A 16,752-nucleotide genomic window follows, 5' to 3' on the forward strand; every position below is an offset into this window, starting at 1 on the left:
CATCTTTTTATGTTAATACCTGAAGAAAAAACTGCAAATATTGTTTACAAAGAAATTTTGTGATCAATGTATACAATATAAAATGTACATCACAATATTAGATGGCTCTACTGTCTTTGTAAAATTAGTTCTGCTAAGCAGTAACAGACATCCACACAATCAAAGCCGCGGGCAAACACTAGTATATAATTTATTTATTTTTTCAAAACAATCCTTTAAGAGGTATCGGTTGAGCTGTTCTGACTCACAACTGTAATTCTTCTGAGACAAACCTGGGAAAGTGAGCAGCTACAGTCACATTTCCTGATCAGATAATCTTGTTTGTTCTAGGTTAAACATTGTAGACTTTGTAACCTGATTAGTAACATATGTGTTTCTTCATTCTGTATACTCTATATCTAGCTCTATATTTTAATAAAATAATTTAGGTACTGTTTTTTTTTCTTCCAAATTAAGTTGTCAGTGGTCTAACTAACCTCATAAAAATATATGCATTATGGCGTGGCCTGGACACAGCTAGGAGTGGTAGTGATTTCCTATAGCTCATGCACCCTCGGGGGTTAATAGTACCTATTGCAGCTGATCCCTGTGATAATTCCCTTTGGGTCTGCTCTGCCCACGGCTGTGGACACTACCCCGTGCTCGGGAACATCACCGGGTGGAATTACATACAGTTTCCTGCCCGGGGCCTATATCTTCCTCTGAAGCCGGGGCCTCGAGTTTGCCGTCTCCCCGGAAACAAGCTCCGGGACCGGATCGCGGCCTGAATGGGACCCGCAGCAGCTCCCCCTCCAGCTGGTACAAGCAGGCACATCGCCTCCACAGACCCCTCAGGCACCCCGGGAAGTGGGTGGATGCCAGTTCAGCCCTCAACAGCTGCAGCTACTTGGAGAGTTCTCCTGCCTGTGCTCCCGGCGGCGGCCATATTGGTACACCCACACTGTGAGTACGGAGCTCTCCTATACAGGGCCCTGCCTTGCACCCAGCGTCCCCCAACACTACCATTTACCTCTGCCTCTCCTCACCAGGGTGCCTGTACACTCACCCCTCTGAGGCCCCGTGCCGCTCTGATCTAGCTCCGCAGCCTTTCCACCCATACCCTGTCAGAGCTGCGGCACTGCGACCTCCGGTTCTGGCACCTGCCCACCAGTGCCTCCAGTGATAGTGCTGCTGGAGTATACAGATGGGTGTCCCCAGCGCAAGTTAGGTCAATAAATGATTGATAACGCTATATGTATAATGAATATATTATTTATTTATAAGGGAGGAATATAATGCAAAATTAATATTCTAAAAACTATATATTTCTAAAATTGGTACCTCCTGGTGCCTAAGGGGGTAATCTCCGAAATGTGAGTGCTGCACACTTCCTCCACTGCCACTTCTGTTCACTTAAGCAACATGTATTACTTGCCATTGTGATTGAGTGTATATCTGCCGTTCGGTCCCAGATCGGTTGGTACGCCTCTTTTCAATATCTGGATACCTCCCCGACGTTGAGGGATGCCTCCAAAAAAGAACAAGGATTCGATGCCTCCCAAAATCTCCCCCCCCCCCCTCAGAAACCCCTTCAGATCTCCCTTTTACAAAGCGCCCTCTCTCCGTCTACCATGCCGGACCCTGGGATGTCGAATCTCATGTCCCCCACTCTCATGGTTTCAGGAGTTGACTGTGAATCTGATGCTCCCTTGACAGTGCGATCCCTCTGCCAGATTTTGGCTGCTTTCAAGTCGGAACTCTCCAAAGTCCTGACCTCTGCTGTTCATTAGGTTAAGACCGAGCTGGCGACAATAGGGAACAGAACTGACCACCTGGAACGCAAAGTTGAAGAACTTGTTGCATCCCATAATGAGCTAATCGCCTCCCATGATCTCCAGCATCAGGAGTTGGACCAGTTTAAATCAAAGATAGCGGATATGGAGGATAGATCGCAACAAAATAACATCAAGATCAGGGGCATACCGGACTCGGTCACCAACTCTGAGCTAGAACCCTATGCCACGGCTCTATTCAAGAAACTCCTCCCCGCTGCGGATTCTGCAGAGCTCCTAATTGACCGTCTCCACCATCTTCCCAGACCACACACCGTTTCTTCTGACCTCCCAAAAGACACCCTCCTTCGGGTCCATTTCTTCCCCGTTAAGGAACGTATCATGAGGGCCGCTAGAGAATCCAAAAATTCAGATACCTTGGGGGGTCTCCAAATTTTTCAAGACTTATCTGCTGCCACTATTGCAAAGAGGCGTGCCTTTACACCCATCACTCTCGCCCTCAGATCGCATGACATCACGTACCGCTGGGGATTCCCTGTTAAATTGATAATTACCTACGAGGATTCTACCTACATCGTATCCTCCCTGGATGCAGTAGTTAAATTGCTGTTGGACTGGGACATTACCATTCAGAAGTCGACTGCACCGTCTCGTCCTACTGCTGTACGCCACGACTGGTCTCATACCTGAGCTATGTGATGGATATATTGGGTCCTTCCATTTGTTATTTAGCCCTCCGAGGCTTTAGACCTCTTCCCCTCTTCCGAGATGGGAAGCCCTATTAATGTTGTTGCTCATTTCATTTGTCTATTCTTAACCAGGTTTATGTGTAACAAGTTCACTCTTTTTCTTGTTTTTCAATGGTTCTTATTCTATAATGTTATCAGTTGTCATCTAGGTTTGTATTAGTTGTTAAGGGGCGCTATTATGTCTTAGTACTTCTTCCAGATGACCTTGTGCTCTCGCCTCCTATGCTCTTCTCCATGTTTTTCCACGTGATTTACTATACATGTTTAAAAAAAATGTTTAGGTTGTTATGGTGAAGTGGCGGTGTCTGCTCCGTCAGCCCGTCCCCAACTTTTTCTATACTACTGCAAACCCCCGTTTTTTTTTTGTTCTCCCTCCCCTGCAGTAGTCATGCAGGTCCAATATATCGGACCCCTTTTTTTTTGGTTTCCCTACTCCCTGGTTCAGACACTTGCCCCTTTCCCCTCCGAGCTCCAGACTCCTCTCTGTTCTTCATTTACTGTGGTACTCTGATTTTATGCAAGCTCCCACCTACAATGCTCAGTATAGATTTCTCCCTTTCATTTCTGACATGTATTTCCAATGTTGAATCTTCTCTCTCTCAATGTCAAGGGACTGAACTCGCCTAACAAACGCAGACTGGCACTCTCTTTCTTCCAACGACAAAAAGCTGATGTCATCGCGCTACAAGAAACTCATTTTACCTCTGCTAATCCTCCTCTCTTTAAAAACAGCAACTTTCCCGTAGGATACTTTGCACACAGCCCGTTCAAACGGAATGGGGTGGCTATCCTGTTTCACAAACATGTTTCCTTTGTCCTCCACTCTCAAATCTCGGATAAAAGTGTCCGATATCTGATTTTAACGGGCCTCCTTGACGAAAAACCCGCTACGCTAGTATGCCTATATGCCCCCAATTCTGACAAAGTTCCGTTTTTACGTAAACTGTTCCTCACAATACGTAAAGCGCTTAAAGGCTCTCTGTTCATACTGGGGGATCATAATTTAGTTTTAGACCCGAAATTAGATACATCTCGCTATCCCTCCCACCCTATCCCATCTGCTCAATCCGTCCCCTCCCTAGCCTTTCACAATTTGCTCACAGAATTTGATCTATACGATATATGGAGAACCCGTAATCCCACGGGTCGGGAATACACATTCCATTCCTCAGTTTACAACTTCTATTCCAGAATAGATCTAATTCTGTGTGATAAATGGTCCCTACAGAAGACTAGGGATATAGATATTCTTCCGATCACCTGGTCCGATCACGCCCCGTCCTCTGGAAATGGAACCTTCACGACACACTCAGTACCCTTTGCGACAGTGGCGCCTCTATCCTTACCTCCTGCATAACCCTTTGTCCAAGAAACTTATTCTTGACTCCATAAACTCCTATCTAGCTACTAATTCCCCCGTAGACACCTCTACTGTGAACCACTGGTGCGCCTTTAAAGCGGTTACCCGTGGCGCGGCTATCCAAGCTGGTGCCACCCTCAAAAAACAAGCCCTCCAATTGCAGTCGAAATTAGAAGGTGAATTGATCGATCTCGAAGCAGAGAATATAGCTAATCCCTCTAGACTTCTTAAAAAAGAAATATCTACTGTATGCAGCCGTCTCCAACAACTGCGGCTTGCTCGTACCCAAGCGGCATTGAATAGGATGAGGCAAATTTTTTATCTTCTATGTAATAAATCTGGTAGACTACTTGCCCGCAAACTATGAGCTCAACAGGCTAGAAACAAAATCAAATTCCTCTACTCCTCCTCAAAACAAAAGGTCCTGAACAGTGCCAGATTAAGGTCCACATGGGCCTGGAGCTGAAATGTATGGAGGGCCTATAGTGTGCATTGGCAAGCGTTGTAGTGAGGGTGGTCTAAATAGGGGGTGTTGCCTGTGCCATGGGTGTGGCTATCTCCGTGGAGGTCATAGTGCCTACCTTCTACCATTTAATAGAGGAGCAGAACAACAGACCCATACACACATACATACAGTGGTCGTCAAAGTGGGAATTTTTAAGTGGGGGTATGGGAAATGAAACGGGATTACTGTTGCGCGCACCTAAAAAGGGGACATGGCCACAGAAAAGGAGTGTGTCCTTCAAACTACATGCATTAGTGTGTGACCCTCTCCTAGTCTGTATAGCTATCCATTACTGTGCCCCCCTTTCTTCCTAGTCTGTATATGCGTCAGTGTGCCCCATCCTAGTCTGTATATGCGTCAGTGTGCCCCATCCTAGTTTGTATATGCGTCAGTGTGCCCCCCTCCCCTCCTAGTTTGTATATGCGTCAGTGTGCCCCATCCTAGTCTGTATATGCGTCAGTGTGCCCCCCTCCCCTCCTAGTCTGTATATGCGTCAGTGTGTCCCATCCTAGTCTGTATATGCATCAGTGTGCCCCCCTTCCCTCCTAGTCTGTATATGCGTCAGTGTGCCCCCCTCCCCTCCTAGTCTGTATATGCATCAGTGTGCCCCATCCTAGTCTGTATATGCATCAGTGTGCCCCCCTTCCCTCCTAGTCTGTGTATGCGTCAGTGCGCCCCATCCTAGTCTGTGTATGCGTCAGTGTGCCCCATCCTAGTCTGTATATGCGTCAGTGTGCCCCATCCTAGTTTGTATATGCGTCAGTGTGCCCCCCTCCCCTCCTAGTTTGTATATGCGTCTGTGTGCCCCATCCTAGTCTGCATATGCGTCAGTGTGCTCCCCTCCTAGTCTGTATATGTAGTCAGGGCTGGTTCTAGACCTTGTGGCACCCAGGGCGAAACTTTGGCACCCCCCCTCTCCCCATTGAAAACAGGGACAGGTAGCCCCTTATGCATGTTGTGCCAGGCAGAGCCCTGTATACACATTGCGCCAAGTAGACCCTTACACACACTGCGCCAGGTAGCCCCTTATACACACACTGCACCAGGTAGCCCCTTACACACGTTGTGCCAGGTAGCCCCTTACACACGTTGTGCCAGGTAGCCCTTTACACACGTTGCCCCTTACACACGTTGCGCTAGGTAGTCCCTCATATACATTGCACCAGGTAGACCCTCATATACAGTATGTTGCACCAGGTAGCCCCTCATATATGTTGCACCAGGTAGCCCCTCATATATACGTTGCACCAGGTAGCCCCTCATATACGTTGCACCAGGTAGCCCCTCATATACGTTGCACCAGGTAGCCCCTCATATACGTTGCACCAGGTAGCCCCACATATACGTTGCACCAGGTAGCCCCACATATACGTTGCACCAGGTAGCCCCACATATACATTGCACCAGGTAGCCCCACATATACGTTGCACCAGGTAGCCCCACATATACGTTGCACCAGGTAGCCCCTCTGTGTGTGTGTGTGTGTGTGTGTGTGTGTGTGTGCGAGTGAGAGAGTGTGTGTGTGTGTGTGAGTGAGTGAGAGTGTATGTGTGTGAGAGAGAGAGAGATAGTGCGAGCGTGTGTGTCACTCACCACTTACAGTGCCTGTTCCATATATCCCCCTGGCTCCAAGGCCAGCCTGAGGCAGGACGAAAGTGAGTTGGGGTGGGGGCAGCGTAGTGTGGGAAGTGGGCAGAGGTAGGCAGCTAGGGGTGGTGCTGGCCGGGAGGGTAGCAGCAGCGCGGTGTGCGGCGCGGGAGGGGGGAAAGGTACCGGCCAGCGCGTTGTGCACCTGTGCGGTGCGGGAGAAGAGGCGGCGGGGGGGACTGGAGGTTAGGTGCCAGCTAGCGCTGTGTGCGGCGCGGGAGGCGGCAGGGGATGGTTCTGGCCAGTGCAGTGTGGGCGGCGGGGGGAAGGTGCTGACCTGCGTGGTGTGGCACACGTTACATTGCGGTGCCCCTCCTGGCTTCTCCCCCTCCGGCCGGCCAGTCCTCCTCATTAGCGGTACTAAAGTTTTTTTTGGAGGAGGAGCTGAGAGTAGAGGGGAGAGGTGCTCCTCCTCCTCTCCAGCCGGGCAGTTCAGTAACCTGTGGGGAGGAGACGCTGGCTGGAGAAGAGAGCGTCAGCGGACCCTTTTCCTGCTCTGGCCAGGATTTCCGATTTGTTGACTGGGGGCCGGCGCACTGTCTCGCCGCAGCATACAATGAGTCAGTGTGACTCGTAATGCTGGTGGTTATGGGCCTCGACCTCTTCACTGTGGCGAGCTCTGGGCCTATTTTCAATGGGGGGCCTGGAGCTGCAGCTCCATCCGCCCCATTGTTAATCCGGCCCTGGGTAGCCCCGGTGTGTGTGTGTGTGTGAGTGTGCGAGTAAGAGAGTGTGTGTGTGTGTGTGTGTGTGAGTGAGTGAGAGTGTATGTGTGTGAGAGAGAGAGAGATAGTGCGAGCGTGTGTGTCACTCACCACTTACAGTGCCTGTTCCATATATCCCCCTGGCTCCAAGGCCAGCCTGAGGCAGGACGAAAGTGAGTTGGGGTGGGGGCAGCTTAGTGTGGGAAGTGGGCAGAGGTAGGCAGCTAGGGGTGGTGCTGGCCGGGAGGGTAGCAGCAGCGCGGTGTGCGGCGCGGGAGGGGGGAAAGGTACCGGCCAGCGCGTTGTGCACCTGTGCGGTGCGGGAGAAGAGGCGGCGGGGGGGACTGGAGGTTAGGTGCCAGCTAGCGCTGTGTGCGGCGCGGGAGGCGGCAGGGGATGGTTCTGGCCAGTGCAGTGTGGGCGGCGGGGGGAAGGTGCTGACCTGCGTGGTGTGGCACACGTTACATTGCGGTGCCCCTCCTGGCTTCTCCCCCTCCGGCCGGCCAGTCCTCCTCATTAGCGGTACTAAAGTTTTTTTTGGAGGAGGAGCTGAGAGTAGAGGGGAGAGGTGCTCCTCCTCCTCCCCAGCCGGGCAGTTCAGTAACCTGTGGGGAGGAGACGCTGGCTGGAGAAGAGAGCGTCAGCGGACCCTTTTCCTGCTCTGGCCAGGATTTCCGATTTGTTGACTGGGGGCCGGCGCACTGTCTCGCCGCAGCATACAATGAGTCAGTGTGACTCGTAATGCTGGTGGTTATGGGCCTCGACCTCTTCACTGTGGCGAGCTCTGGGCCTATTTTCAATGGGGGGCCTGGAGCTGCAGCTCCATCCGCCCCATTGTTAATCCGGCCCTGGTCCTGAACCCTAAGGACATAACAAACCTATTTGCGCAATACTATGCCAAACTTTATAACTTGCAGGCTGACCCCTCGACCCCTCAACCCACTCCTCTCTCTATTTCTTCATTTCTGGATGATCTTCCTTTTCCCACTCTCACCCAGGAGCAGTTATCCACACTCAATGCCCCTTGGTCCCCTGCTGAAATATCCGAAGCTATTAAAGCCTCTCCCAGAAACAAGGCCCCTGGCCCGGACAGGTTCATTGCTGATTTCTATATTACATTTCACGATATTCGTAACCCCCATTTGACTGCCCTATTCAATGCATTCTCGGGTCTAGGCACCCTCCTAACAGAACTCTTAGAAGCACGCATAGTCACCATTCCCAAGCCTGGCAAGGATCCGGCCTACGTACACAATTATCGACCTATAGCACTACTCAACTGTGACATTAAACTATATGCCAAGTTAATTGCGACTCGTGTTAACCAATTTCTTCCATTGCTGGTGCACCCGGACCAAACTGGTTTCGTGCCTGGGAGACAAGCGTCAGATAATACGCGCAGAGTCTTTAACTTGATCGACTCACTCTCAAATGACCAGGGCCTTCCTTTGCTGTCCTTAGATGCCGAGAAGGCCTTCGATATACTGAATTGGACATATATGCGTGAGGTTCTTCTTCGTTTTGGCTTTAGAGATCGTATCTTGACCTCTGTTTTGGCGCTATATAGTTCCCCACGGCCCGGGTGCTCAGCAATGGATTCCTCTCCGACTCTTTTCCAATCACCAATGGCACCAGACAAGGGTGCCCCCTTTCTCCCCTAATATTTGTCTTATCAATTGAACCTCTAGCCCTCTCAATCCGGAATAACCCCCATTTTCCAGCACTGCAGTTTGGATCTGCCCGACATAAATTAAGTCTCTTCGCAGATGATGTTCTCCTTTTTATTTCAGATCCAGTCAACACTCTTCCTCTCTTACATTCTACTTTAGATGCATATAGCCAGGCTTCTTACTATAAGCTCAACACCACTAAGACAGACGCCTTACCCATCAACCTCTCCCACTCCTTGCCAGTCCTCCAATCTTCTTACCCATATAATTGGCAGAATCGTATGATAAAATACCTTGGTATTAACATCCCGACCTGCACTCCCAATGTTTTCACTTCCAATCTCTCCCCTCTAATAGAGACGCTTGAGGCCCTGGCGAAATCCTGGGTCTCCTATGAGGTCTCCTGGCTAGGCCGTATGGCGGCATTTAAAATGTCTCTTCTCCCTAAGTTAATGTACCTGTTCTGTACGATCCCATATAATTTTCCAAAGAAGGCCCTCCGGACCTGTTCCTCTATAATGGCTAGATATGTTTGGTCCTCGAAGCCGCCTTCCCTGGCACATTCTAAACTAGTTCTACCTAAAGCACTAGGAGGTCTATATCTACCTAATATCTTTCTGTATCAAGAAGCCTGCCTTCTGGTTTCTCTCAAACACTATTTCGATGTCGACACCCAAATAGGTTGGGTGGACCTTGAACAGTCTCGAGCCCACTCGCTCCCTCTTGCAGATCTCTTATGCATCCCCAAAACACTCCGACCTGCCCTTCCACACCTGCTTCCATCCACACAGGCTGCGCTAACATCCTGGGACAAACTGTTAGCCACTCTACAGACCCCTACCGGCTGTCTCACTCAGATTTCAATCACTACACTCACAAGGATGATACCTCATCTGAACCTCTGTAAATGGAAGCACGCGGGAATATCATGTCTAGGTGCTTTACGCAACATACTTTCTCTGTTGCCCTTCCCTGCTCTTCAATGTAAGTTCTCCCTACCCGCCTCAGAACTGTTTCACTACTTGCAAATAGTACATTGGTGGAGATCGCTTCCCAATACCTTGCTGGCATCGGACACGACCTCACAACTGATTTTCTCTCGCCTCTCCTTAAATAAATCAAGGGGAGATATAACGCTCTGGTACAAACTACTGATTACTCCTATTTCCCCCTCTAAATCTAATGCACAATTGAAATGGGAATCAGATTTAGGTAGAACGTTATCTCCGATTGACTGGCGAAAAGTCTTTTTAGCCTCCCCCTCCATGTCCCGATGCCTGAACCATACCGAGATGCACATAAAACTGATCCACAGAATATACTTGACCCCCTGACCGTTTGCACAGATTTTGGCCCTCCTGCAGCAATAAATGTTGGCGGCTCTGTGGCTTTGTGGGACACATTTACCACATATTTTGGTCCTGCCCACACCTCCTTAAATATTGGTCTGAAGTTTTTGACCTGATTAATAGAGTTCTCGATACTCACCTGACACCGGACCCTGCTCTTGCGCTATTACATATTGTTCCCCCCTCTGTCCCCCCATCTAGCAGATATGTATTAGGTCACATTTTAATTGCTGCTCAATCTAATTTGGCCCAACTCTGGAAACATCCTGCGCCCCCTACTCTACTAAAAGTAATCCACAAAACGAACCACCACTTTCTTATGTAAACCGAATACATCCCCCCCCCCCCCCCCCCCCGACAGCTCACCCTCTCCTAGGAAAAGTTGGTATCTGTGGCAGCAGTTTGTTACGGTTGGCGAGGGCTCCCAATACTTTCGCTACCCCTCTCCGAGCGACCCCCCCTCAGACTAATATAATTGAACAACCGGACAGTGAGTAAAGAGTTGCTGTGCCTGCTTACTGTGATTCCTCCTCAAACTATTTCAAATCAACACTACCTCCTTCTCCTTTTAGTGTACTGTCGGGCCCTCTGCACATTCCTACATACCTTCCTCCTCTTTCTTTTTGACAGACTCTGTTCACTGTGCTGGAATTTAGGTTTTCCCTATGTAACTCTATTGATACTCCCTTCCTCCTCGCACCATAGTTTTATGATCTCTAGTATTACATCTATAATTGTTGGGTGTGTTCTGTCCTTCTAGTCCTAGAGAGGTTTCTCTTGATTCCTCTCTAGCCCGTGAGAGTACATGCACTTTAGATTTATTGAATGCTCCCTTCCCTCTCCCCCATCCTGTCCCCCTCCGTTTTATTTACGTTTTATTGTATACCTCTATCCTATACTGTATGATGTGCTGCTCACCCCCCTTTTTCTTTTCTGTACCCTTTTCTTGAAGTTAAAAAAAATAAAATATGCCTTATAACCCAACTCCTAATTGTATTTGTTCTACTTTGTATTCTACAGTAGTTTGCAGACCTACTCTGGGGGCTATTGGCATTGTTCGTAAAGGGGGTACTCACGGAGCGATCGCTGCTTAAAATCTAAGCATTCTGACTAGATTGCTTAGAATTTAAGCATGATCTGTCCGTGTGTACCCCCAACAGCGATAGCGATGCTCAGCCCCGCGCATCGCTATCGCTGGTGCTAGATTGGCCTGCATGCAGGCTCAATCTAGCACATTGCTCATTTCACCCGCGCTGGGTGAAATGAGCGCCCCCCCATCTTCCCCCGCATGCTCAGCACACATTGCGCCGTGCTGAGCGGAGGGAGAGATGGAGAGATGTGTGTTGAGCCCTTTACTCCTATGTATGCTGGATTGTAGAGGCATGTGTTATCTCAAATAAGATGTTCCTGGATAAATATAAACTCCTCTACACCCCCTTATTCAGGGGAGCAGGTTACAGTTACTAGCACATTTTTAATGTTTAACCATACACTGGCACTGCAATGGGTTTCTGGGCTAATACACTGACCGTACATTATACCATGTGTGGCCAGGGTGACCCAGAATGCTGTTTTTTATCATCCAACACAATCCTGATTCTAGGCTTGTTCCCTAAAACTACAGTAGGCTGGTGGCCAATGTGTTGCTCGAGTAAGCTACACTGCTAGGATTAAGTCCTAGCCCATAGTAACAAGTTGGAAAACATAGTGCTGTTGTTATCAAACTCCACACTAGCGGACAAGTTGCACTGACAAAAATGTTGTGCAATGTGTATTATTAGAGGCTTATAAATGTGTGTGTTTTAGAAATTGTGCCTTTAGCTATACTGCTGCTGCAACTTAGGTCATAAAATAAATATTATTATTATTATTATTACTACCAGCTATTAACATATAGCGCACACATATTCCACAGCGCTTTACAGAGAATATTTGCCTATTCACATCAGTCCCTGCCCCAGTGGAGTTTAAAAGCTATGTTCCCTACCACACATATACGCACTCACATACACACTAGGGTTAATTTTTTTGTCAGGAGCCAATTAACCTACCTGTTTTTTTTGGGATTGTGGGAGGAAACCCACGCAAGTACGGATAGAATATACAAACTCCACACAGTTTGGGCTTTTTTTCTTACACTATATACAAAATATTTACTCACAATTGTTGATAATTTCCAACATGAGAAGCGTTCTTATCTTTGCTGTGCTTTAAGCCTGAGTTTAGATTCAGGAGGCATTTGAAACAAATCACAACCACCATGACCATTGTAAATAAACACTTTTGTACTCTCAAATATTGGTACTTTACTGTGTATGAACTGGACCTCACAAGAGGCCTCCAGTCTAGTCCCCCACAAAAGAATAAAGAGATCACCAGACTAGGGAGGCCAATCCCAGGCCATTTTTTTTCAATCCCGGGTATCGGGATTGAAAAATGGCCAATCCCAGGATACCCGGGATTGGCTTTCAACTGTGTCCGGCCGTCCCCCACGCCCCACCCCGCCTCTCCCCACCCTCCCCACAGACATAAATACACTTACAAACCTACGGCTGGTGAGTGCAGCGGGAGCCGATTGCATGCAGGAGGAGGGAGGAGGCGGCGGGTGAGTGCAGGGATAGCCGGGAGCAGGAGGCGGGTGAAGACAGCCGTACCTTCCGGCACTGCGGCTGCTGACAGCGCAGCGTGACCTCACAGTCACAGGTCACGCTGCACGGGGGTGCCGGGAGCAAGACGCTGGGCAGCCTCTGAGCATCCTCCTGAGGACGCTCAACGCTGATCCCTCAATCCCCGAGATTGGAGCTTCCAATCTCTGGATTGAATCCTGTCCGTTTTTGGGCCTCAATCCCGGGATCCCGCTGATCCTGATCCCAGGATTGGCCTCCCTACACCGAACCCTTTTCCATATTTTGCTATGGAGTCCGGTGATGCTCAGTTCTGCCTCTGTGCAAAACCTTTGCAGGGTGCCTATGTAAGTATGTGGTGGTGACCAGACTGAGGGGGGATGTATCCAACCTTCTATAGAGGGCAGTTGGAAAGGTTGCTTATAGCAAACAATAGGATTCTAGCTATCATTTTATAAATGCTAACTAGAAACTAATTGATTAGTACAGGCAACTTTTCCACCTGTCCTCTTTAGAAGGTTTCATACATCTCCCCGAGTAAAATTTATATTAAGGTGAATAGAATGCTATAAATTTATACATATCATTGTCTTTATCCAGCTGTGTTTGTGTGACATGACTGATCAAGAACGCAGTGTCGCTCAAGGAGAGCTTGTTGGGGTGCATCTTTTAATGGAGGACATCCTTCAAGGCAATTATAAGTCGTTTTCATTCACTATTGAGGGAAACCTTGAAACCAAACAGGTAAGATGGAAACAAATGGTATGTAAAATAAGTATTTTCATCATCATCATCATCATTATTATTATCATTATTATTTTTCACCAATGGTGGACCAAAATCTTTTTGGAAACTTTTTGTGCTCTTTACAGCAACACAGTCATTTGGAAAACCATTTTAGGATTGTTTAGATTTATCATTTTTGGACTGCAGAAAACTAGTGTTTAATTTTCTGGAAAATGCTACAGATAGAAGTCAGACTTTGCCATTTATACTTCAGAAATAGTAAAAAAAAAAAATATGTTGTGCATGTCATACAGAGGGTTATGCTATAAAGATGATTTACTAATTAAATTGATACACAGTGTAATTTTGGTGGCGTGTTATACCTCAGCCTATAAAAGTGCAAAGAGGGATTTTTCTTTAAGTACAGTTTTCATACAGTACTTTATTAATAAATGGGTGTTCCACTTTAAATATACATTTTCCAAAATCCCCCTTCCAATTAATACATTAGCAGATATTATTTTTTCTATATGAACCACCATTTGCTGTTTTTAGCTGGTTCCCAGAATTTACATATAGTGAGGCTCCCTCCATAGCAAGAGTCACTAAGGTATTGGAAAAGGGAGGTGATTTATACAATTCATATTTCAGTAGGAAATGTCTTTTATTTTTTATATAAAAAATAATTTTAATAATGGAAAAAAGTGATATTTGTATAAATGTAGAATAACTTAATTACATTAAGTCATTTTAAAAATGCTTTAAAATGTTTACAATTAAAAAGCTGCTTGATAAAAAAAAAAGCACAAATAGAATACAATTATTGCTTCCAGTGTATATTTTGAAAATGATTGTTTTGGTGTTAATTTAAACCTCTTGTTTTGCTTCATTAGCAGACAATTTAACCTACATAAATATCAGTACATTAAGAATAAATGTAACATTGTATGTCTTATTTATAGAATAGAATATCATTTAACATTCATTTTATTTTTGTTTATCCATTTTTCGTGTATAGTTTCTAGAGAATAATCATCATAAATTTCTCTATTATAAATATAGTACTGCATTGTGCTTTTTAGTAAAGCCAGGTATACGCAAAAAAAAAAAAAAAAGACCAATCCGTGATTATTTTTTTCCCTACACCTGATCCAGAGAACATCCACTGTATACAAACTACACAATCATCATTCCTATAAGAATAATAAGTTCTCCTAAGGATTGGTGAGGTGATGTTTTTACTTGCAGGTTGTTAGATGATGCTTGTGATGAGTATACTGAAAGGATATATATGACCAAAAAGTGCAGCAGATGAAGCAGCCTGGGGCTGATTACATAGGGTTACCCTAAATCTCAAGGTGGGTGACTGTATAAATCGCTACTGGGAATGTGGGATAAGCTTTGAAAATATGATGGTGCTATGTATCAAAGTATACTTTCCTTAGGATGCTTGTTTTTTCTTCCCATATTGCAGATGCAGTATAAACATAGAAAGGAAATAAAATGGAAGAACGTAGTGTATTATCCTAGAGACTGTGATGGTATAAACTTCTTTATGCACCTTATCAAATACGTTCAGGATGTATAGTGTAGCATTAGAGGTTTATTAAACATATGATAAGCTCATACAGTATAAAAAGGAAACAGTTGAATCAATAAAAAACTAGTTAGCTCATGTAGAGCTGATTAAAAAAAAAGTATAAAGCTCAGAGGTAGAGTCACAAGAGCAGTATGTATGCAATAGTGTATGCAATAGAAGTGAGTAATTGACCAGCAGGCCACATGAATATTAAAGTTCAGCGTTGGTGTGCACACAGAGTGATTCCTATTATGTTGTCAAAGCTTCTCCCTCATCCTCTGTAACACCCAGGGCTTAATACCACAAACCAGATGTCTGTGGTGAAGTGGGTGGTTCTGGGGCTTTTTAAATGTCCATAGATGTTCCAGTGGAATATCACAAAATATGTGGAAGAAAATATAAAAAATAGTGCACAGTGTGGTGTAACATATTAGCGTGATGGATGATTGTGTGTAAGCCCACCCTTTGAAGAATGTTAGCAGGTATGGGTCGGTTATCAAACCAATGTCCTACAGTGGGTGCACAGGCAACGTGAGGTGATGCACCTGGTTTTATTTCCTTTAATAGTCCATGGTTTAATTCTGGATATTCTTTCCAAGATATCAGAAAATAAGTCATGTCCTCTAACGGTGTTAAATCATTCATGGAAGTATGGCAAATGAAGATCAGTTATGTACAGTAGATACTATTTGAAGAATACATGCGGGTTAATCATACTCATCCTTGATAACATTCAATGTATTTTGGACATTCATTTAATTAACCCGATATCTGTCTGTATAAGGCACGGTGAAAAAAAAATTGTCTTTCGCAGAATATCCATCTGCTTCATCAGGCTGGATATTTCACGAAATGTGTAGCTTTTTTTCCATAGTATTTGTACTATTTACCCGTTAGTTCTCTCTATTGCTTCTTTTAGTGCTTATTTGTATGACTTTTTTAAAGGTGCATTATTTAATGTTTTTTTACTACAGGTATATACTATAATTAAATATGAATTTCTAGCACCAACAGCTTAATAGTTTTATTTATTTATTTTTATGTCACCATTTACTATACCTTATACTGACTGATGGACATCAGGTTACTTGACTGTCAAAAGCACATTGAAAGTTATCTAGTATGATTAACCCACATGTATTTTTTGAATACTATCTACATAACTGATCTGCGCTTTGGGCCTAATTCAGACCTGGTCGCACACAGGCTATTTTTTGCACTGCTGCGACCAGGTAATCGCTGCCCACAGGGGAGGGGGATTTGCTGTGCAGGGCTGCAAACGCTTGTGCAGAGAGCTGCACAAACAAAAGTTTCTGCACAGCTCAGGACTTACCTGCTGCGATGAACCAGGACGTAGCCAACGTCAGGATCCATCACTGGAAATGTCCGGGCACGCCTGTGTTCACATGGACACTCCCTGAAAATGGTCAGTTGACGCCCATGAACGGCCTCTTCCTGTCAATCTTCTAGCGATCGCCGGTGCGATCGCTTTCTTCGTTAGATCCGTCGCTCTCTGGAATGCGCCTGCGCATTGCGACCTATGCGCAGGCGCACTTCAGACCTGATCGCACCGCTGCGAAAAACGGCAGCCTGCGATCAGGTCTGAATTACTCCCGGGGTTGGGCCTTCTATTAAGAGATTGAACACCATTAGAGGACATCATATATCTTCAGATAGCTTGGAAAAAATATCCAGCATTGAACTATGGACAATTAATCCAGTTGCATCACCTCACATTCCCTGTGCAACCACTGTAGGACATCAGTGTGACATTCTTCAAAGGGTGAGTTTACACACAATCATCCATCACCCTAATATCACACCACAGTGTGCACTATTTGTTATTTATTTCTTCCAGATATTTTATGATATCCCACTGGAATATATATTGGTGGTTAACATCTTCCTTAGGAACACGGTTGGAAAGCTCCTGCTGTTCTTAGCTACACACTTACATCGTCACCTTCAAGTAATGTTCTGCTGCGAATCATCGCCTACTCAAAGGATGTATGTACACCCTGCATATGCAGCATGACATCTGCTTGTCAGGACCAATAAATGTCCTGC

At 46.0% G+C, this 16,752-nt stretch overlaps 1 protein-coding gene across 4 annotated transcripts in view; it reads left to right on the forward strand.

Moving 5' to 3' along the window:
• The window catches only part of LOC134909816 (uncharacterized), a 366,238-nt gene that overhangs the window by 171,667 nt on the left and 177,819 nt on the right, over positions 1-16,752 (forward strand). For all 4 annotated transcript variants that reach the window (XM_063917096.1, XM_063917098.1, XM_063917097.1 and 1 more), the window contains one exon: positions 12,981-13,124. In XM_063917096.1, the coding sequence (XP_063773166.1) occupies positions 12,981-13,124 (144 nt within the window). The remainder of the gene's footprint in view (positions 1-12,980; positions 13,125-16,752) is intronic.

The sequence above is a fragment of the Pseudophryne corroboree genome, chromosome 4 (genome assembly GCF_028390025.1).
Source record: "Pseudophryne corroboree isolate aPseCor3 chromosome 4, aPseCor3.hap2, whole genome shotgun sequence".
Classification (NCBI taxonomy): Eukaryota; Metazoa; Chordata; class Amphibia; order Anura; family Myobatrachidae; genus Pseudophryne; species Pseudophryne corroboree.